This window comes from Accipiter gentilis, chromosome 32 (genome assembly GCF_929443795.1).
Source record: "Accipiter gentilis chromosome 32, bAccGen1.1, whole genome shotgun sequence".
NCBI lineage: Eukaryota > Metazoa > Chordata > Aves > Accipitriformes > Accipitridae > Astur > Astur gentilis.
In genome coordinates, this window is record NC_064911.1 from 3,457,478 (window position 1) to 3,479,323 (window position 21,846).

A 21,846-nucleotide genomic window follows, 5' to 3' on the forward strand; every position below is an offset into this window, starting at 1 on the left:
CAAGTGTTTTAAGCAGTTCATGCTCAATACCCCACAGACAACTCACCGTCCCATGCATGCACTTGCAATTAAGTTGCAGGGCAAGATGGGTCACCGAGAAAGAGAGAGCGAAAATCCACTTACACTACGAAACACCAGCTAAACACTAGTAAGTAGTTGAAAATTGGATAACTGTCATACATACATGCAGTCTGCCCCAGAAGGAATAGTTACACCCATATGCCAAAAAGGAAGTGTAGAAGACTTTTAAAAGCTTTATCTCCACTTGTGCACACTTAATAAACTGCTCGCTGACTTCAGCCATGCCCAGCTCCAGCCAGCACCAACCAAGCTCTGCCTTGCCACTGCCGTGCCTCACATCTTTTTACATATTTCCCAAGTATCACTCACACAATACTCTTTGGACAGATGAAGAGTCTCAAGCACAATAATGTTCACAAACCTGTTCTCTCGCTTGTTCATTGAACAAACGGTCTTGTTTCATTCCTGAACGTAATCCTGTCTATCTTATATTTACTTTAAAAAAAAATAATCAATTTCTAGACAGAAAGCAGATGCACATTGCACCCAGGGAGGTTCAGAACACAGCTATTTTGCTGAAAACTCTCAAACAGTATTAACAAAAGCCTCTCTGTCCCCATTTTCCTAGAGAAAGTGGATAGAGTAGGGAAGGTCTGGAAGAGAAACAGATCCTTTTATCTCTCAGTACCAGCTCTGTTTACCAGCTACAACAATGATATTGCTGACCAGGATGTCCCTAGGAGAGTCACGGCATCACACTTCAGGCACAATTCTGCAAGCAATCCTGTCTAGCAACCTTAAAATGAGATGGAAGGCTGGCACAACTGGGCTATAAAGCTAAGTTTGCTTTGCAAGTACATTAACCCCTCCTCTGCAGGGGGCTCAGCAGAGGAGCTAAGATCACATCCTTCCCATGCAGGAGGAGCAAGTCCTTAAACTCATCAAGCACATTGATGCTGCCCACAGTGGGGAGTTTTGGCTGCCTACCCTATAGTTTTGAAAGCAGAGTGCCATTTCCTCTTGCACTTACCGTATAAAAGACATACGGGTGCCTGGGCATCAGGCAGATTGTCCCCTGGAATGGAACGCAGCACCTCTGTTTCACCACGGATGGCAAACTCTAAGCAGTATTGATCTCCCAAACAAAACTCAGGCAAATTGCATCCTTTCACGCATTGCCAGGACTGCTAATGACATTGCACAATCACAGAAAGCCTCTACAGGGTATATATGTTACAGCTCAGCCTCGAATTTATAACCTGAAAATTAAAACAGCATGAAAATTCGTTTAACTGCTAATTACTTAGACTAGTCGCGTTGCACAGTAGATCTGCTCACCAAATACAGCATACGGTACAGAGAGTCGCCGGCTCTCCCAGCATTTTCATTCTTGAGCTTACGGTTAACTCTCCAAAGAGCCGACATCGCTGGAAAGGCAGTGTTGCCAGAGCTGTCACTCATTTAGGAAGAAAATCCCAGTTCTCCACATATTCGGCTGATCCAAAAGGCGTTCCCATTCCAGACAGGTACTCTGTGCTGCTTACTTGGCACGCAACACAGAAGACGGCTGCATTTTAATAAGGAAGGGCAGTGACCATATTTCTCCAAACAAAGCCTTTCTGCATGTGTCATTTGCTGCCGGCCTTGTTCACTCACCACATCATCTGGAATTAAGAGCTGGCTACCAGTCGAAGCTGAGAACTCAGCGCTGCTTTTCATAGACTCGTTAAGAGGAAAACTTCAGCAGAGAGGCTGAAATGCAGCAAAGCAGAGGTGAAGGCAGCCCAGGAATATAAATGTCTGTTGCCTGTGGCTGAGCAAGAGCCGATTGGCTACGAACGGCACTGCCAAAGAATATTAAACATCTGAAGGGACAGCGGCACATAATTAAAAAACTTAAAAAAAGCCAGCTACGCTACTGGAAAACCTACCCTTCAAATCCCTGTTTTAATCCTTTGACATCTATTGCAACACGTTGAAGGTTTTGAGACTTAATTCTGGTCTTGAATAATGCTGCAGAGAGAAGACGACCTATTTTCTGTGAAAAAATACCTCTCAGTGGTATAAGCATGTACACACACAGCCCATTACAGCACGCTCCCCCAAGCACAAGTGCTGCAAGGTAATGAGCCTTCATTTCAAGAGGCAGATGTCTTTAATTAGAAACAGGGAGAAACGAGTGTCATGCAGTATTTTAATTGATGACAGTTTTTAAAACACATCCCCAGTTAAGTTCAAAGACCGTTACAGGAAAAAATACACACAAAGACTGATCCTGAGATGCAGCACAACACCCATCTTAGTTTTTTGTAACCTGCAACATTAAGAACTCGCGCATATACTCAGTTCTCAGGGTACCTCCTTTGAACCTCAATTTATTCTACAATATTTAAAAGGCCAAAACAGTAAGGTCAGCACAGAGGCATGTAACCATTTAAGAAACTACTCCGATATGAAATGTTCCCAATATTCTGTTAAACTGGCAAAAGTGGGGCATCATCTAGATTTCATAAACAGCCTGAAACTTGAATTCACATACTAGATGAAAACAAGCTTGACGAGGTGGCAGAGAGCAGGCTTTCCTTTCCCACACTCTTTTCCCTCCCAGCTCTCTCCTCATCTTGGCACCCACACAAAATGGGGAGAGAAAGGAAAGTCATGAGCCCACTCCAGAGCAGAAGCAACCGGGAACACAACTCAGGCCACTGCCAGATGCGTGGCTTAAAGAAAAAGAGCTGTTCCTAGAAAGCGTACCTGCTTGCTACTGTTTATATAGATTTCAACCCAAGAGATACTGTACCTAAGAGGGCTGGTCAACACAAGGGAGGCATCATGAAATTAGATAGGGAGTGAGTTCAGAGAACAACAGCTGTCCCGTACCACTACCCTGCTGATGCCCCAACCCACCTTGGAAACAGGTTTTTAGTATTTTATCAGAATAGTTCTACAGACATCTCATTTTTGCTTAATATTATTACTATGATTCCTTTGACAATAGTGATGGAGAAGTAAACTCCACATTATCAGGTCTTTAGGATATACAGAAGAGAAGATTTTCAGAAAAGGGAAGAATCCTCAGAGCTAATGGTGTACCCTCCAAATCCTTCACCAACAACAGCTTGGAGGCTTTTGCAGATTAAGAAACAAATGCACCACTACGAAGGAAACGCACACCCACATGCACACATGCTGGGCTGGGGGAAGGGAAAGAGTCAGCTGGGCAGGAGGAGGCACAGAAGGAAAGACACATTCCAGTGCCTCCTGTGTTATACATCCACCTATCACCTACAAGATAAAGTTAAAGGCAAGTCAGAAGGGACCCAAGCCCAGCTTTTGGTAGGATTTCACACAGCTTACCTTCATAAAAAAGGTACCCAGCCTGTGCTATAAGAGCAGATGAAGGAAAGCTGCAGCGCCGTGTTCCTCTCCTTTTTCCATGAATTATTAACTCTCCCCTGGGACTGCTTTGCTGGCTGGTTTCCTCAGAAAGGCTCGGAGCTCTCCTCTTCTGCAGCGCTCTGCCAGCATCAGCAGACCACCAGCACCACAGCACGGAGCGGTGGTGTTTGCAGGATTAAGCCCTGCCTCAGGATCGTGCTATCGCAAGGCAAAAGACAACCCAAACACTATTTTCGTATCTTCAGCTGCTAATGCTGCGTCTGCACTGAAAGAAGAGGAACTCTGTGTTTAGCTGGGACGCTCCAGCATAGTTAAAATGCTGCCCAGCGATGAACGGATAAGAGTGCTCCTGCCCTACTTTTGCCAAGAAGGGCAGAAAGTAAAGAAAGTCTCCCCTGAACTCCACCGTCTGAGGGAGACTGGAAGCTGTGGCAGTAATGGCGATACAGGGGAACATGCCCCTCCTGGTGGAACAAGGGCAGAGTTTTTCCACTTCCCACGTACAAAAATAACCTGTGTAAAACAGTGCTGAGGACATCAGCTTAATCTTCTGCGCCATAATCCTCAGAGCATGGAAAGGTGTGGCAGTGCATGGACAGGGAAACACCTTTGCTTTTTTCCTCACCGTACTAGCCGGGTGGTGACTTTCCATGGAAAAACATGCATTGCAGACTCCTACTCCACACACAGATGAGCTTTCCCAAGCACGCAGAAAAGCACAGGGATTAGGAAAACCCTCCCATTGACCGAGCTTTTTTTCCTCCCCTCTAGAACGTCCTGGAATTCTTGTTAGGCATTGCAGAATTCTTTGGGGGTTTCTATAGCTTTTGTTAGAGAGGAACCACAAAGAAAGCCCGCCTAGTACAGAGTTCTTTTATGCGAACAGGGACAGCGGCATCCACGAGTTTACCAAATTGAGCACATTGTATATATACTATATGTACATGTGTTCTCCTTTTTTTTTATGGAAGACCATTTCAAGAAGTTTGTCCCAGAACAAACAGAATGCAAAGTAAAATGCCTCACTCCCCTCTATATCACACAAACAAAACAAGGCATATTTCTGAATTTTAAAAGAAAACATGTACTGATGTCAACATTTCATTTACAGAAGGACAGATGTTCCTCTCATTGGAAACCGAGGCTTGTTAGAGTTACAAGTTACTCTTCCAATATACAAATATTAAGCATTAGAGCTGCTAATGCACATTTCTCAGTTTAACTAAATCTGCTGAGCCACAGGGCTAATCATGTAATCCTTACGCCTTGCTTCAGGCAATTACAGCTCTGAAGATCCAGGAGGCAAAATGGAACCCTACAGCCTGTCGCACAGTTCCGAAATAGAAAGCTACAGAAAACACAGCAAGAGCATTTATTCCCCAAGCAGCTATGTGTTATGCTCAGTGCTCTTCCACAGCTTCAGTGTTTAACAGAAGAGATTCTTTTCAGAGCATCTGAAAAATCCCACATATTTACAGTTAAAAATCCCAAAGTATCAACAAACTATTCCACTTACAGAAGAAGAAACTCTTTGTACTTACAAGAAGAAGTTTCATAATAAAACCTTGAGACAAACTGTACAAGTAATCACCTTCTCTGCATGCAAGCTCTGCATATATTTCACGCAAAGGAATGTTTTCTCTTATCTGACTTCCACTCTCTGGCTATCAAAGACAAAACTACAGGCCAGCATGACATAAGAGATCAGGAAACAAGAGACCAAGGTCTTTTCCTTCCTTTCACTACAATGACGAGTAGAATAGCACAGGGACCAACTCAGGGCTCACTATAACACATTTTAGTTACAAGAGCTGAGAAAAAACACACCTATACACAAGCACAAACTGAGTGAGATCTGATTCTCGTTAGATCATTAATTCTGTAGAAAAATAGCTATAAACTCTCACCATCACCCATGCAACAAATACCTAAAGCAATCAGTGTCTTTAAAATAATCTCACCTGATTCTGCCTCAAAAGCCACAAATCATCACACCTAAGGTTGTGTAAAGCTCCCCAGCACCAGCGCAGGTGCAAACTACCAACCACTGTGAAACCCATCCCTTAATAGATGGCAATTAGCAATCCATTTGCACAACCTCTTAGCTATAATTGGAGAGTTTTGCTTCAATTCAAGGTAGATTGGCTACAATTAGTTTGCATTTAAAAATTAACATGTGCACTATGCTATTGATTTAAGGAAATACTGTTTAACTTACATTCCTGTTATACCTAGAAATCAAGAAAGAATAAGAAATCGTAAAAATCCACCTGATCTTTTGGTTTAGCTGACCTGCTCTGTTGAAGGATATGATAAACCAGCCCATTCAAAAACCATGTAGGAATAGTATCACAAGATAATTGACGATGTGAACCAACCCTGGAAAAAGGGCACTAGTCTTGTGTAAGAGGTAGTGATGTGCCATAATCAAAGCTGTAATTTGTTACATTCAATATCATCTGTAAACACCTTAAAAGTAAGATTAACATTTTCCCAGGAAAGATGCTCTAATTGTGTGCAGCTGTGAAGCAAGCACATCAGCTGTGACCGTACTGCGCTTTCGCTCCTTGTCACGTGAAAATGAAACTTTCTCACCTTGCTCATCTTATCGGCCTCATCAGATGACTCCAAGTCTTGCACTTCTGCCTCCTCTGGAGCTGTCTCAACAGAGCTGTCCGGGTCGCCACAAAGAGAGTGCCCTGCTGAAATTGAGATGTGTGTGAAAACACAACCATAATTTCCAAAAATTCAAAAAGCTGGGCACAACAGACATGGAGTTCCCATGGAGAGCCAGGCCCCATCCTGCACACAAGTACATGCCAACAAGACATTATGCCAGAGGCACTCAATGACCTCAAAGGACTACCTCGGTTTACAGCAGGGGCCAGGTTTAACTACAGGTGTAAAAATAAACAGGTTATGGCCAGACACACTATTTAGTTGGAAACTACAAAAGCCAATTCAGAGATAAGGCTAAAATGCCACATTGAAATTCTTACGTTTAGTATTAATTTCTTGACTGCTGAGCAATTGCCTACCTTTATACTTCAGTGGTTTTAAATGGAAACTGCAGTATGTGAACAGGCAGGCCACACCAAGAAGCAAGTCTTGGTCAGCCCTTCCTCCAAGCTAAGTCAAACGTGATGATTTTACATTGCTTGCAGTTTTGGCCTAGCACACCCACTACTGAGCTTCCACATTGATTTTTAAGGAAACAAACCCAGTTTCAGCAGCTTTTAGGAGTCTATTACATTAACTGAAAACTAAATTTCACTTCCATCGGTACGTGGCAACAACTATGCACCCCTATGCCTGAGCACTCTTCTTAAGAGTATGTTGTTGATACAGCTAATAACTCCTTTGTGACTTCTTGTAAGTAAATGATGAATCACCTGCAAGCGACAAAAGAAAGAAGAGAACTAATCCCAGCCTGAGAGCTCTGTGTACAATGTTTTTGGGGACCTCATTCTCTGACTCTAATAGCTGTAAGAAGCAGTATTACTACACCTTAGCCAGTCTTCACAGAAAAACAGATATCATATACATTCAACTCCTAGCTATGGCAAATTATAAAGACCAGTGATGGACTGAACTCTGCCAGGAATCTCCTGCATGCCTCAATTGACCTTCAAGCCAGCATAAAGAGATAACATTAGAGCAGCTGAGTTCAGACACTAATTCTTTTTACCTCTCCCCTCTCCTCCCCTCAATCCCATAAGGAAGAGTTTTTTCTGTGGTGCCGCTTCTGGAGCTGGATGGAGAAGGGTGGTTTCTCAGTATGCCTGCCTGCCTGCATCCTGCCACACAAATAGGACAGTGAATGTCCCACCAGGGATTATACCTTTTATTCCATTACCTTTAGTCTTCAGGCAATGCAGAAAAGCCTAATCAAAGTTCAACGAATGCAGCAACGCAGAAAATCCCTGATTTTTAAAACCCAGGACTCAACAGACTATATTAACATATTTTTTGGTTGTATTGTTAGCATGTAGCATTTAAACATTTTGGTGGAAAACTGACACTTTTCTGGACCAGAATAGAATTTTTTTTAAACCAGCGTTGGGTTTTTTGTTTGCTAGCCCTACAAATAGAAGCTGCCCAACAGCACACTATCATGTTGTCAGCAGCCAGTGGTCCAGCAGCCATCCCCTCCTATTCGCTACTAGGTTGAAACATAGATGTTTTACAAAGGTTAACAGTCATTTAGCACATCAGGTGCAGCACCATGTCTGTGTTGGTCCCAGGCTGACTCTCAGGTTACTTGCTATTTTTCAATTAGACGTTTCAATTTACGTAAGTCACATATATTTGCTATAAGGAGCATTTGGCTAGATAGCAATGCTGTGAGTAAAAAGGCCATAGTGATGATAGCACACATCTGTTATACTGATATGTTTCAGCTAAACACTGTGTGATTTGGCCAAAAAGGCTGTAATAGCATGGATGGTCTTTTTAATTCAGATAAAATGGCAAGCTGCTTTAAAATAAAGAGATTTTGAAATAACAAATCCTGATTACACACATCTAGTATACTTGTTTATATTTATACTGGAACGAAATATATTTCAGGATATAGAAATGATAGTTTCTAAGAAATATGTTTCCTAAATGAGTAAGACAAATTATGCTGCCCCTTTGCTGCAACTGAAAAGCCACTGCTCTTCTTTGAAGGAATTTTTTGTTAATGCACAATGTTGGTTCGCAAGCACATCCTAGGTAAGGTTCTCTACATCAAGACTGAGGGCAGAGATCCAGGTCTGGGTTCCTCAGTACCCAACTTAGAGCTGCTGTTCTTGCAAGCTTTCAGCCGTCATGGCCAAAAACAATCTGCACAACTGTACAAGATTTCCACTTTGTTGAGTCCAGAAATAATTTGGAAAAAAATGGAATTCAGAAGTCCGGAAGTAAATTCAGAACATATTCTGCATACTGGGATGGAGCTAAATTGGACATCAAATGAAACTAAAAGGACATAAAAGGTAGTTCATAGCTGAGCTTCTGGAAGACTTGCCTCTCTTCTGAAAAGATAGGGTTTACCTTTTAAAAAGACGTGCCTGTAGGGGTTGTGTGGCAACACAAAATCTATTTGAAGAAGAGTTTTTTCTGTAAGAAGTTAGGTTTTCTGAGCTTTGCCTAGATTTTATCAACTTGGACTATCAGCTTTCTGGTCTCTCTATTAATGTGTGAAAAGATTCTTAAAACCCTTAAGCCATCCATTAAAAAATAAAGAGAAAAAATGTGCTATGTGTCATAATTTGTTTGGGGCAAACTGTTTTCTTTTCACTGCAATTAATTTCCCATTATAAGCTGTGTGAAATACATCTTACAGCCGTTTCTCACCCCAAGCCAAGGCAAATAATGTTTGTTTGGGGGTTTTGGTTTTTGCTTTTAAGCTACCACTTTTTCTTTTCCTGTATATTAAAACACCACTTAATCTGTTTCCTGCAGTATAAACACTTTTACCCAGTAGACAGCAATCTTTCACTTATGCCTTAATGAGCAGTCACACAGTACATGTGCTCAGGGTATTTCTAATGTCTTAAGCTGTCAAAGCCAATGTCGACTTTAGCAGGTTTATCTGCTGGTTGTTAAATGCAGGCAATCAGTTCAATAATGCTGCACATTCTTGCCTTTTAATACCTTCCAGTTACTGTCCCATTTCTGTCAGGTTCATTACATCATTTTGTTTTTGCCCTGTAAATCTTTATTTAGCTCTGCAAGGAGCTCTGAGGACGATGTGCTCATTTCCTTCTGCAGCACCTGAATGCTGCCCAACCACTACCATTTACTAGGGCTGATAACACGTGGGCTTCATTTGACATTAAGGAATTAGAAAGGGAAATCCAAAAAGCAGCAGGAAAAGGGGGTCAAATCCATGTGGCCACCAGCACAGATGGAGGTCAAATGAGTTCCCAAGTTGCCCCAGCAGTGTAATATCCGTGACATTATGAGTAATGCCCATTAAATAACTCCTCCTTATGGCTAGAACTAACAAAACAAAAGGAAGTCTTCTGTCACTGAAGCAAAGGTGCTGGGGCTTAAAGGCCTGGAGCATCACGTAAAGCTTAAGCACCATGCCAACACTTGGCTAAAATTTTCCATGGCTGCTGCTTCCAATTTGCAGGGTTGCTGTCGCTCAGGATTTTAATGAGACTTCCATGATATTTGGTACTACTCTTAAACCCCACTTCTTGGTGCCAGATTATTTGTTTTTTTAATGCAGTGGAAATAAATATTCCTAGCCAAGCTCTGTCAGCTGTGGTGCAAAGCTCAGAAGTACGCATCCTACTAACACAAAAAGCAGCATACATATCAGAAAAACCTGCATCTCGATGCCTTATTTCTGAGTATGTGGAATAGGCAATACTGAATTTAGCCCTCTCAGTGGCAGCAACAGGGAAGTGCTGGCAAGGGCAGCCATCTGCCAGCATGTTACGTGCTGTGGGTCAGAAGCAACAGCGGGCTCGGATGGTTGAAAGCTTTGGTTTGTAACTTTAAGGAGCCTTAGTCTCCTAAGCAGGTTGTTTTACACATCTCAGTGCCCCACACAACACCTCGCTGTACGACTGAGGCAGAGCTCTGGGACTGCTGCAGCCAGCCAGCAATTAAGTGTCAGGGACCAGGAAGCTCACCCCGGTGTCCTTCCCTGCCCGCCTGCCACCGCTCCCTCTCTGCAAAAGGTGCATCGTACTCCTCTGTACTTCTTTCACCAATGAAACTCGGCGATCCTGGAAGTCAAATACAGTGATTGCTTAATGACTTTCAGTGGGAAATAAGGATTGACCCCCATCTGAGCTGAAACTGTGGAAGAAATATGGACCAGGCAGAATGCGACTACCCCAGCTGAATCCCAGCCAAGACACTCTGGTGTCTGTGCTCCTGCGAGAAGTGCTGCAAAGGTTCCAGCAGCCAAGTGCTTTCAGCAGCTCATGTTTGACTGTGGTCTTAAAAGAAAAGGGTATCACTTGGGCAGTTCAACAGCAACTTTCTTAAACAGAAAGTGTCATTTCTAAATGCTGCTGGGGAACGGCCCCATTATGACAATGGAATACCTTTCAAAAGAGAACCTGTCATAAATGGAACAATTTTAATACAAATTGTTAGGGAACCATCTCTCAGATTAAATTTTTATTTGAGACCAAATTTCATCTATAAATCCACAATAAAAAAGTTAAGCATGCATTTTTTTCTTTTTTACAAAATTCTGGTTAGCTTTGAAACACTGAAACATAAAAGAAGAAAACATCATTTTTGCACTGGGGTATTCTGTCCCATTGGGAAAACCCACAGAGTTGATAACATCTCCAAAGACCTGTAAAGCCCAGCTACAACTACCACAGGTCCAGTCAGAGAACAGTACAGGAACAAACTGTGGAGTTCTGCCTTTCCTGGAGAGTTACAGAACAAGACCCATAATTCGCTTTCCCTTTTGACAGAACTCTGTTGCTTCCTTTCCAGTTCAACTAGGTAATAAATTGTGCAAACACAGAGAAATTTATGCTGAACATCATTCAGTTCATTCACTCTTCTTGGGAAAAATGCAGATTCAGTGTAACCTTCCCTGTACCAACCATACCACAGTCACTTTTCACGCTCCCCAGGTCAGCAGCCTAGTCAAACACCTGTAATACGCTTGAGTAGCCCCTTTGGAATAAACAGGAGTCTTCGTAGCCTTAAAAATGAAGCATGTGCTCAGGGACCTTGTAAACCAGGGACATTGAGAAGAGAAAAAATAGCCTTTTCTTCTGCAAGTAGCATGCTGTAGCCTCGGGCTGGCGGAGCCGGCAGGGGGAGCGGCAACACAGCGAGAATATTAAGATGAGAAAGGCCAAGAGCAGGTATGCTCACTGCAGCTACAACAGGAAGGGTCAGAAACCCAAAGCCGCAATGCAAAAGCTAACGTGTTAATAGCCACGCTGCTTATTTCAACTGCAGCTCAGGCAGTCTTTAGAAAAGCAAGGAATGAGACCTCTGAATGCAATTCTGACTGAAGCAACATCCTTAAGCTTTGGCTTTTAAGCTCTTAGAAAATAGATCTTGTGAACAACAGTTCTGCATGTCTCTAATTATATGCAGGACCCTCAGATTGCTGCTGCAGTAAATGCCCCAGGACTTGTTATATCAAGTACTGAATGGTTACAATATTTTTTAACGTGCTACAAAAGGTATAAAATTAGTTGTCTGCCTCAGGAAAATAACCCTGAAGAAATTAAGGTTACTGTTAGTCTCAGCTTCTTCTGAAATCCAAATTACTTAGCCTAAGGGGACTGTGACAGGACAAAGATGGAATGAAAAATAGTGGCCATTCTTATAGTGCAATGAAAGTTTGTTTTAGTTTTATAGCATAGTCTTTAGAGTGTGTGTTAACTTCAGCCTCTGGTTCTCCTGTTTTCTGAATAACAAAATAATAGACTCCTAAAAAATAGCTAGCTGCTTCATATCTAGAAGATTAATATACCCATTCAAATCAGGGTTTACTTCCTTTTTTATCATTTATACCTTCTGCACGGTGATTTATATAGCTCACAGTTATCCCTGCAGAGTTATCCCTCATGCTAGAGGTCTCCAAAATACAGGAGCATGCAAAGCATAAACCTCAGAAACTCTACCCCAGAGTGAAAAAAGGTAGTGAATTGTGGGGAGACCACAAACAAATATGGATACTACTCCCATTCCCAAATCCCCTTCTAATAAAAAATACCTTATTTATGATTTGGGGGAGATGCAATTCTGTGTTTACAGCTTTCAGCCTCTCATTCCCTGGATTGCGTGGAGCAGAATGAGGAGAAAAACACACTCCTCATGGGGACAGGAGACAGCTCTCACTGATCCTTTTAGGCAATAAGGAAAACATGCTGTGTGGCTCCAGACAGAATGAGAGCTAGTCCTCCTCAACCAGATTTATGCAGACTGCATTAGTAGGAGAGAAGACTGAAAGCCAGGAAAAACAATAATAGATGAAAGGAACAAAACTTGTGGCTCTGCAAGCCTGATGCAGTGCTAATTCCTAGGGGAAAGTATGTATCATACCCAAGATGAGATTCTTTACATCAATTAGAGATATAAAATCCAAGGTCACTTCAAGAATAACCTTTTAAGTAAACACAATGAAGTAACTGCTGCCACAGAGCTGATTTGCAGCTCTAGCTCCAACCTCAGTATATACAAGGTACTTCTAGACAATAAAACAGCTGTAAGAGATGTCGTATTTAAACAGGAGCTCTGGCAGTCACTTCAGGGAGGTCAAATCCCAGAAACACAGCCCCGCTTTGCTCCTGGAAGACCCCCACTGAGTAATAAAGCATTAGGAAAGCTTCCTTAAAAAAAAAGGTAACACAGCAGCTTTCTGTTGAAAACACACCATATGATTTGCCTCACACAAGATATCTACCCTTTGCTGCCTTCACAGCCAATGAAGAATTGCTAGTGAAGAAGATAATGATAGGACATCAGCATGATCGGTCAACCAAACCCTGAATTTCTAGAGGATGGATGTGCATACGGGTGATTTATACCTGCTGGCATTCTGGCCCAGCAGTGTTTCACCCCCCTGCTGAAAGGGGGGGCTACACTAGTTCAGGACTGAAGAAAAGATCTGCATGCTCTAAATAAAGCATGCAACAGAAATCACTGAGCTGATTTGTCTAGCCAGCCAAACTGCCAGTAATCAACGAGGACACAAATAAATGGGTCAGTGGTATTTCATACTTGACTGCTCTCTACAAGAAGCTGTGGAGCCAAGACCAAAAAATCTAAGACACAGCCACAATGTCCCAAATAAAAGCATGTACTCCTTTTTAAAATTTCACATGGATCTCAATTTATGTAATGAATCCCTGAAAAAGCACAGGGCCAGAAGAAGAAAGGCTTAAGTAAAACATTGTGTTCTAGAAACACCTAAATAGCGAGAAATTGATGGGCAAGATCAAAACACGTGCCCCCCAATCGCTCACTTGGGTGCAGATCCTTGATTTTACTCCCACCTCAGGCTAAGTCATCCCAAATTAGAGCATCGGCATTGTTTAGCTTTAAACACCATCTTAACGTTGTTCCTCAGAGGCATATTTCATATGGCAACTAGAGGCACTTTCACAAGCTGCCAGAGACGCCTGCATATCTGCTGATGTGCTAATGTGTTGCTTCTGTTGGTTAAAGAAGTATTCTTCCCCCTTTGAGGAGGAATGAGGGCAATTCCCACCTCAACGTTTGCTGTGTTTTGAAGGAAAGCAAATGTCAAGAGAGCTCTAGCTTCTGTGCCGCCTGTCACCTGAAAGAGAGTGAAGGAGCTGACTACAGCACACCAAAAGTGAAGGGCAGCTGTACCGAGAGAAATCTGAAGGGAAAAGGAAGCCCCGAAGCTGAGGCCAAGTCCTAGGGAGCTATTTAAGAAGGAGGTACTCTGGCCCACCAGACAGTTCAAATGCTCGCTGCAGAACATGGAAAAACAAGCAGCCGTTCCACACCACTGCGATCACCACAAAAACCCAGCCTGGGAGAAGCTTTCAAAGGAGGACATGACTCCAGTTGAGAGCAGCACAAAGGAAGTCGTGTCTACAAAGCAGCAGAGGCGGGAGGTCTGATTTTGCCATGACACGTCCATCAGCCAAATCCTATGTCTTCATTTCACATGGGGCACGCAAGGTTATTACTGGACAATGTTAAAAGGCAAATGCTAGGCTCTTCAGACACATTTGGCAAACCACGCACTATCTCACCCTCAGCAAGGAAAAGGACCCCTCGAAGTGCCTCAAAATAATGATGGAGAGAACTGACAGTGGCAGAGAAACTGCTTGTTGAGACGAGCTGTTGAGACCCTGTGTTACGAAATGTGACTGCTCTCCCCTAGAAATCACTACATTGTGTAAATACAAAAGTCCCAGTTCCCAATTCTTTGCACCCAGGGCAGACACTCACTTCAGCGAAAAGTGAAAAGGGTACAAGGACTCAGCACTCGGCGTGTCGGTGAAAAAGCACAGGCAAGGACAAAAGGATGGGGCCCTGTGAAGAGCTGTTGTTAAGTAGGAAATGGGGGCATCTTGTGGCCAGCTATAAAAATGTTCAAGATGAGCTCAATTTTTCAGCACAAAAGCCTAACTGGGAAAAGTTCAATGCAAATTAAAAGGGGAAAATGTACTTCTGAAAATGTTTAATTTTAACTGCCTTTGGGGGTTTATCCCACATCTTACATGAGGTTGCTTTTATCAGTCCCCTCAGAGGTATTTGCAATAAGCTGGTTTAAAGCTTTCTTGTTCATGCTATTCCACTTGCTATGAGTATCACACTCCCCAAAGTCAGACTAGGGGTCAGCTTCTCCTTTCCCCACTACATGTTTCCATCACCTGAACAATGGCATTTTTGCTAGATCACTTTCAGTAAATATTTTAGGCAAAACCAGAGCAGCATCCAGAAACGTTGAAAGGCAGGCTGTACCTCCCTGACCCTTTGCAGGCAGACGTGAGTCAGCTTGGTCCTGAGCCCAAGCAAACTATCTTTCACTGTGGCTCATTTGCTCCAGCTCAGCATTATGCTAATGCACTCAACACTGCTCCTGGGTTAGCTCCAGTTTGCACCCAGACTCATCCCAGAAACCCCTACACCGAGTGATTGCAGCAGACAGACACGTCCTGGGAGAAGGCTGACTTTAACATCGGCGAAGTTCATTAACAGCCCTGCTCCTACTCCAGCTTTTTACTCCAAATGCCCAGAACAAAACCATTTCATAGTTGTCAAAACAATTATTTTTACTTTTCTGAAACCTTTATTTTGGGGAGAAAACAAAGTATTTTGACATATTCAGACACCATTTACTTTTGACTGAAAATCAAAATTTACCTCAGCTCAGAATAGTTTTGATTATGTAGAAACTACTTCTTTTTGGCCATTCTATTATTTTTTCCTTTATTTTAAATTATTCCAAGAAACTAAAGCAAGCAGGTACGTCCAGTATCCTCTTCTGTTTCCAAGTATAGGGGGGCAAGTAAGACTTGACTAAGCAGGCAAGTTAAGAGGAGACACGGTGCTGGAGCTTTCCTGCTATCCCAGTGCAATTTCCAACACTGTTGTCTTACAGAGGTAATGGCTAGCAACCGCCAAGGAGACAGTCCTGCTCTTCTGCAGCTATTTCTCTTATCCCAGCATGGGTGGCTGTCCTCAGCTGGTTCAGGAAGCTGAACTAGTGGCAAACAATTCACATTTGCTAGGGATTCTCTGAACAGGGCAGCGTAGTGGGCAGGAATGCCCCTTCCACCACAGTGTGCTGTGGGACCAGCTACATACGTTTAGCTGTAATGTCAATCGCTACCTTAGGGTGTTTTGAACTGTCCTTGTGAGTTATTTATGTGTCTCATCAAACACACAGTGCTCCTGTGCTCCTGGCTAATCCCAGAGAGGATGATGCTTATCCCCTCTTCCTTCCCTGCCATACGTATATCCTGTGGGCAAATCCAGAGGTAAAGGCACCTCCTGAGCCGCCCAGAAGGGAGCAATTAGTTCTGCGACTTGCTGTAGGCACAGCTAGATGATGTGACATGCATTTGGCAATGACACACGTTTCACAGCCTAACCACGTACACAGTCATCTTTCATTGCTACCGCAGATTATACCTTACAGCTGCCAGAGCTCCCACATATTATCTGACCAGCACAATCAGACTGTAATTCCTCACTTCCACCATGGAAGTTACATGCAGGGATCAATGGCATTACACCAGCACATTGTAGGCATGAATCTTCCTCCTGGTAATTTCTGCACTGAACCCAATACCTTGGTTGCTCCCAGCAAATGCCAGTGTGCTGTCACTCAAGTCAGATGGGTTTTCCAAGCGACGTGGTGGTGACTGCATTAGTTTCTGCCCTTCCTCTATCTCAGGATAGGTGCGCACAGTAAGACACAGCGAAGGCTGAACAAGGGCATCTTTCAGCAAAGCTGAGTCCAGATCCTCAGCAGCTTTCTTGTTAATCTCCACAATTTCATCGCCAGCTTTCAGGCCTGCAACACAGAAAGGAACGGGTAAGACTTGCACAGTAACATTTCTGTTACCCACAGACATCAAGGACCTCAGATGGGTCTTTATGAAGTTACAGGCAGTTTTATGTCTAGACATAATGTAAACATTTATGACTGCAAATTATATTGAAATTTGATGGACTTTTGCTAGATCTGTTGTCAGGCTGGTACTCCAGTACCATCCTTAGAGCACGGTGCCCAGGAAGTCCCTCACAACGTACCAGCAACGAGATATCCCCTTTTTCTTCATGTCACTCTGCAAGGGAACAGCTGCTGTACAGCAAGCCACCCTACGCAACACATTGGTTGTAAACAAATACATACTGAAGGACAGAGTCAGACTTCTGAGGCATGGCACACAGGACGGGGAAAGGATGGAGTAGCTGGGCTGCCTTGATTCTTGCTTTTAACTTTCCATATAAGTGAAGGCTTTTATTTGAAGTGGTCACCTACCCATACACCTAGGAGGAGAAAAAAACATTTCCCACTCAGCTCAGGTGTATGGTGTAGGACTTCAGATAACCTCCTCTCTGGCCCGGTCTGAATCACGTCCTAGCACACAGATCTTCAAAAGGCAAATTTTAGTGCTTGGTAAGTTAGTCATGTTTTTTTTCCAATCTGATTTCAGGAGTTATTTATAGTACCAGCGCCCGAGGGAAAAGGGGATCTGCAGAGAGGAAACAGCTGACTTCCACTCACTTCAGGGGCAACACAGCGATGCTGACAGATGACGTGCAGCCCTCCGAGGTGCTGCAGGAGACCTGACCTTCCCCTCAGCTAGCCGGGCCCACTCTCTGACTAACAACAGCAAGCTGGGCCAGGGTTTAATCCCAAATAACCTTTAGGGTCAGGCAGGCAGCAGCGCACCAGGGCATGCTGGTGCTGACAGCCCTGATCATCAGAGCTGCTCCTGCCGCCGCAGCTTTTGCATCCACTTGAGGGTGACGCTGGCAGTCCCCCACAGACATCTCCCCAGGAGCCAGCCCTCTGGGCATGGCCGGTGGGAACACATACTCTGCAATGGCCACCGGCCCTCCAATGGGACTGTTGTGGCATCCCTCTCTCCGTCCTGGCATTTACAGGGATGAAAGCTGAAATTTACAGGTCGAAAGGGCTGCTCTGTGGGGATGACCTGCCCTCATGCCATGCAGTCCTCTGGCTGGGCAATCATGCGAAGGACGAGTCTTGCCACCCTTAAAGCCCAGATGAAAGGCCTCACTCAATGAGCCTGAGCTGCGAGCAGAGCTCAGCTGCATCCTCCAGGGAACAGATTACCTACCCGCATTCAAGAAAGAAACATGGAAGGGAGGAGGCTAAAGAGCTTCAGTCTTCTTAAGGAAAACTGAGATCTTTCTAAATGCATGTAATTGTGCCCAGAAACTCTACTGTGGTGTGCAGTTTCAGAGAGAATAAAATGAACTAGATAGAATAGCTACAAAGTAAATGGACCATAAAATCATATTTGAAACAAGGACAAAACAAGGCAAGTCAAGCATTTCTCATTATTTCATTTATTTTACTTAGTGATGCCATCTTATAATAGTAGCACATTAATATGCCTGCAACCATAAACATCATATCTGGGGCTTCATCTACTCTTTGTAATCCTTGTCTTGAATCATTTGGAATAAAGCATCATGTCTATCTCAGTACAATCAAGCACCTCAAATTCCAACAATGGTCTAGCTAACACAGACCAACAGAAAAAATAAATCATAACAATTATCAGGAGAAAATAAAATTTAAGTTTTCTAATTGGAGAAAAGATTGAAAATGAAATACTGTATCTCATCTGGTTAAACTTACTGTAGGAAGTGCAATCATGCAAACATGCATGTAAATAATAGGAGGAAGAGCAAGTTTTCCTCCCTGCTTCTGCTAACTCTGAGTATCTTGTCACAATATCCTGCCAAATACTGTTCATACAGAAGTGGCTTTTTATATCAATTATGAAGAGCAACATATCACTGAAAGCATGTTTTAGCGTTTCAGCCCCACAGGAGGCAGTCTGTGTTCATGCATTCATTTAAATTGTTCAAACATTAACTAAAAGCAAAATAAGGAAGCCCTGCTAAAACCCCTCCACCCTCCTTGTCACATTCTCTTTGCTCCCCACAGGAAACCCACATGGTTTTATTTCCCTGTGGCAGGCTGGCAGAAAGCCGCCCCCAGCCCACGTTCAGGGCTTCTGGCAGAATACATCCTGTCAGCCAGGGAATCGTATGGGGCTGAGGTGGGTGAGGAGGGACAGGCAAGAGAAAGATGACCTTTTCAAGCTTAATAGACATACGCAGCAGCCTCCAGAACCACCTACGTGGTTTCTTAAGTTAGAGTTAGAGGCTACCACTGAGCGAAACCCCAGGCTCCCAGCAGCCAGAACCGTTCCCCTGCACGCTGCTTCTTCCTTCCCAGTTTCTGTCTGTGCAGTCCTGTCCCTCTACTGTGCCACTTCTGCCACTCAGTTCACTGCAACACAAGCCAACTCGATTTGCTAGCCGGTCAGAAAACCAGCCACGCATTTCTGCCACGGCAGTCTTCTATCAAGACAGTGAGCTGAATTGGCTTAGCAGAGTGCCAGGGTCAGCACAAGGCAAAGGGCTGGCACAGTTTAGGGGAGACCAGCCCCCATTGCTTTTGGCAACAGCTAACTTGTTGAATAAGGTCTGCAAGACCATATAACCACTTGCTAAGAAAACTCTGAAGGTGTTTTTGAGGACTCTGCATACATTGATGATAGAACCATAGAATTGTTTAGGTTGGAAAAGACCTTTAAGATCATCGAGTCCAACTGTCAACCCAACACCACCATGCCCACTAAACCATGTCCTGAAGTGCCACATCTATGCGTTTTCTGAACACCTCCAGGGACAGTGACTGGATTATGAAGAGATGAGAGTCTTCTCACTCTTCATGCTCCCCATGTTATACTTTAAAATCTGTTTAGGTTTCAGATGCCCATCTCCCTGACCAGCCCATCCTGTAACTGCATGAGCAGCAGCGCCAGCACATTGGAAAGGGCAATGAATGGGAAAAGCAGTAAGGGCATGGCAGTGTCAGTGTTGACCTCAGCTTGGGTAAGCTGCAGTTAAACCGTATCCTGCTCTGCCCTGGGATAAGCCTGGCAGCCTAGTTATCTTTGCCAGTTTCTGGTCCAAGTGCTGTCATGCTTCCTGCAACGGCTGGAAGCAAAACTAGAGGCAGTCAGCCCAGCCACAGAGAGCACTATGATGATTTCTAGTGTACCTGTTTATCTTGCAGTGACTGACCTGAGAGGGCCCCTCCTCGTCTTTCTAGCTGCAAGGGACATACTGACCCTGCTACATATCTAGCAACTCAAAATTAAAAGAGGTTGACTATATAGCATAGCTGATCCCAAGAGCAGAACAGACATGTATTCAGTACCTCAGGTTCCTCCCAAAAGACCACAATCTCTTTTGGACTGGGACCCTCGTTTGGTGTGTTCGTAAAGCTCCCACCCCCACAAGTACATGGTCTATACCAGGATTAAACAAACAATAACAAAAGCACGTTACAAAGTCTTTTACCTTTCTTGAAAGCTAGGCCTGTCTCTTTGACGCTATTCACATACAACCGACGAATCCCTTCTTCTTCCACGGAAGACAGAGAGAAACCTAGGGAGATACCCAGTGAGAAAGTTAGAAAAAGCCAACCACTTCCAGCATGTCCTAACAACTGCACACACTACAGGTAACGCTGTGCTGTCCCTGCAGTGAGCAGTCAGGAATTTCTCCCTTCTCCTTTCCCCACAAACCCTCACAAACGTAAAGGGAAAGTTAAAAAATGAAAGTGGCTTTAACAAAAAACGGAAGTGAATTTCTGAGTTTATAAAGAAATCATCTACAGCTTTATTTGAGGATACCAGAGCTGCAAAACATTGGAACAGACTTGCAATTCTCTTGCCACAAAAGGTCACTTCAAGAAGTTTTGCTGTTTGCAGACAAAAGCTGCACAGAGCTGTGGTTTGTGACCCAAACCAACAAAAGCCAAGAAAAGGAGAGCTATGGCTGACATGCCATCCTGAACTCAGAAAAGGCATAACAGCTCCTGCTAAAGCAGAATGCCAACTTCTGCTTTTTGAAATTCCTGGACTGGACAAGTTTGTAAAAATGTCACTTTCCCTTTTCCTCTTTCTTTTCTCAGCTGCTCCTGGCACAACCTGTTATTTGCCAAGTCTCAGCTCAGTGCACATTTCCTAGCTGTGTTAGAGACCCACATAACAGCCTTATAATGGAAGTACTGACACAGCCTTAATTTAAACAGTGCAAATGGTACCATTATGTTTGGTTTTGGTGATTTTCTTGCCATTTGTGTTTGACACTGTGCAAGATAACAATGTGTAAAGGAAATACAATGTGGTTAGTTAAATATGGTTTGTTTATTTACTGTTGAGAGATATCTAAAGCAGAACATTTGCCTTTCTGAAACTTCATTACTCCCTAAATGGGTGTAGGCAACCATTTGCTCTCTTTTTCTGACTAGAAAAACATTTACAAACCTCTGGGGGGAGACACTTGTTTGACATGGAATCAGCCACCAGCCAAGAGGAAGCAGATGTGCTGGGAGCCTATTCTGATTCTAGGACTCCCTTCAAGTTGATGCTTATGGATGAGAAGTTATTTTTTCATCCATGATTTTTAAAAAAAAAAAGAAAGGAGGGGGAAGAATGCAGCAGTCTAGAAGCGAGGAGCATATGGCCCTTCCTGACTTACTGAGCTACTTGGAATCTGTATGCGAGCTCCTCAGCCTGAATAAAATGAAATTTGTGAAGCTCACTCAACACCCCAACTTTTGCAGAGAGGAAAAACTCTCGACTAAACAGAAGAGCAGCTGTAAAATATAGTAGTTATTGGCTGTCATCGCCACAAAGCCTACCTGGAAAACCATTAACCAGAAGCACAGTGGAGCATGCCCAAGACTCCAGTTTGAGTCAGCACAAATTATCAGTTACTAATACCATCACCCTTTTGCAACTGAAACGCTGTTTTGCAGCCAACTATCATAAGGTCAAAACAAGGCTGAGCTGCAACTCAGTTTCTCAAAGTGGCTAACTGTGAAGAGATTAGCATGCCCAAGCAGTCCCAAGCTCCCATTCTCCTCCATGAGAAGACCTCTGCCTCCTCCAATCTGTCAGGGCTAAGTGCATGTGTAGCTGCTTTTTAATTCATCTTTCAGTCAACTCCGCCCCCCCCCCCCCCCCCCCCTTAAATCCTGAGCAGTAATTACTGGCAGAATGGGTGTAAGGAGCAATTTACACATGTTGTCATCACATGTTGTCATCAGCTTTAAGAAATGAGAGATGGGCAACTAGCAACAGCCTTGAAATGGTCATCTCACAAAGACACCTAACACCTCTATGGACAGGGTATGTGACCATACCCCAACCATAGATAAACTGGTTT

General features: G+C 43.6%; 1 protein-coding gene across 10 annotated transcripts in view; it reads right to left on the reverse strand.

Annotated features, from left to right (window-relative positions):
* The window catches only part of TIAM1 (TIAM Rac1 associated GEF 1), a 193,830-nt gene that overhangs the window by 18,938 nt on the left and 153,046 nt on the right, over positions 1–21,846 (reverse strand). For 7 of the 10 annotated variants that reach the window (XM_049835102.1, XM_049835101.1, XM_049835103.1 and 4 more), the window contains 3 exons: positions 19,972–20,058; positions 16,184–16,408; positions 6,016–6,122 (listed from right to left, as the gene is read on the reverse strand). In XM_049835102.1, coding sequence (XP_049691059.1) covers positions 6,016–6,122; positions 16,184–16,408; positions 19,972–20,058 — 419 coding nt within the window. Of the gene's footprint in view, positions 1–1,359; positions 3,356–6,015; positions 6,123–16,183; positions 16,409–19,971; positions 20,059–21,846 lie in introns of those variants that run through there. The other 3 variants (XM_049835108.1, XM_049835100.1, XM_049835109.1) reach the window with 2 other exon arrangements.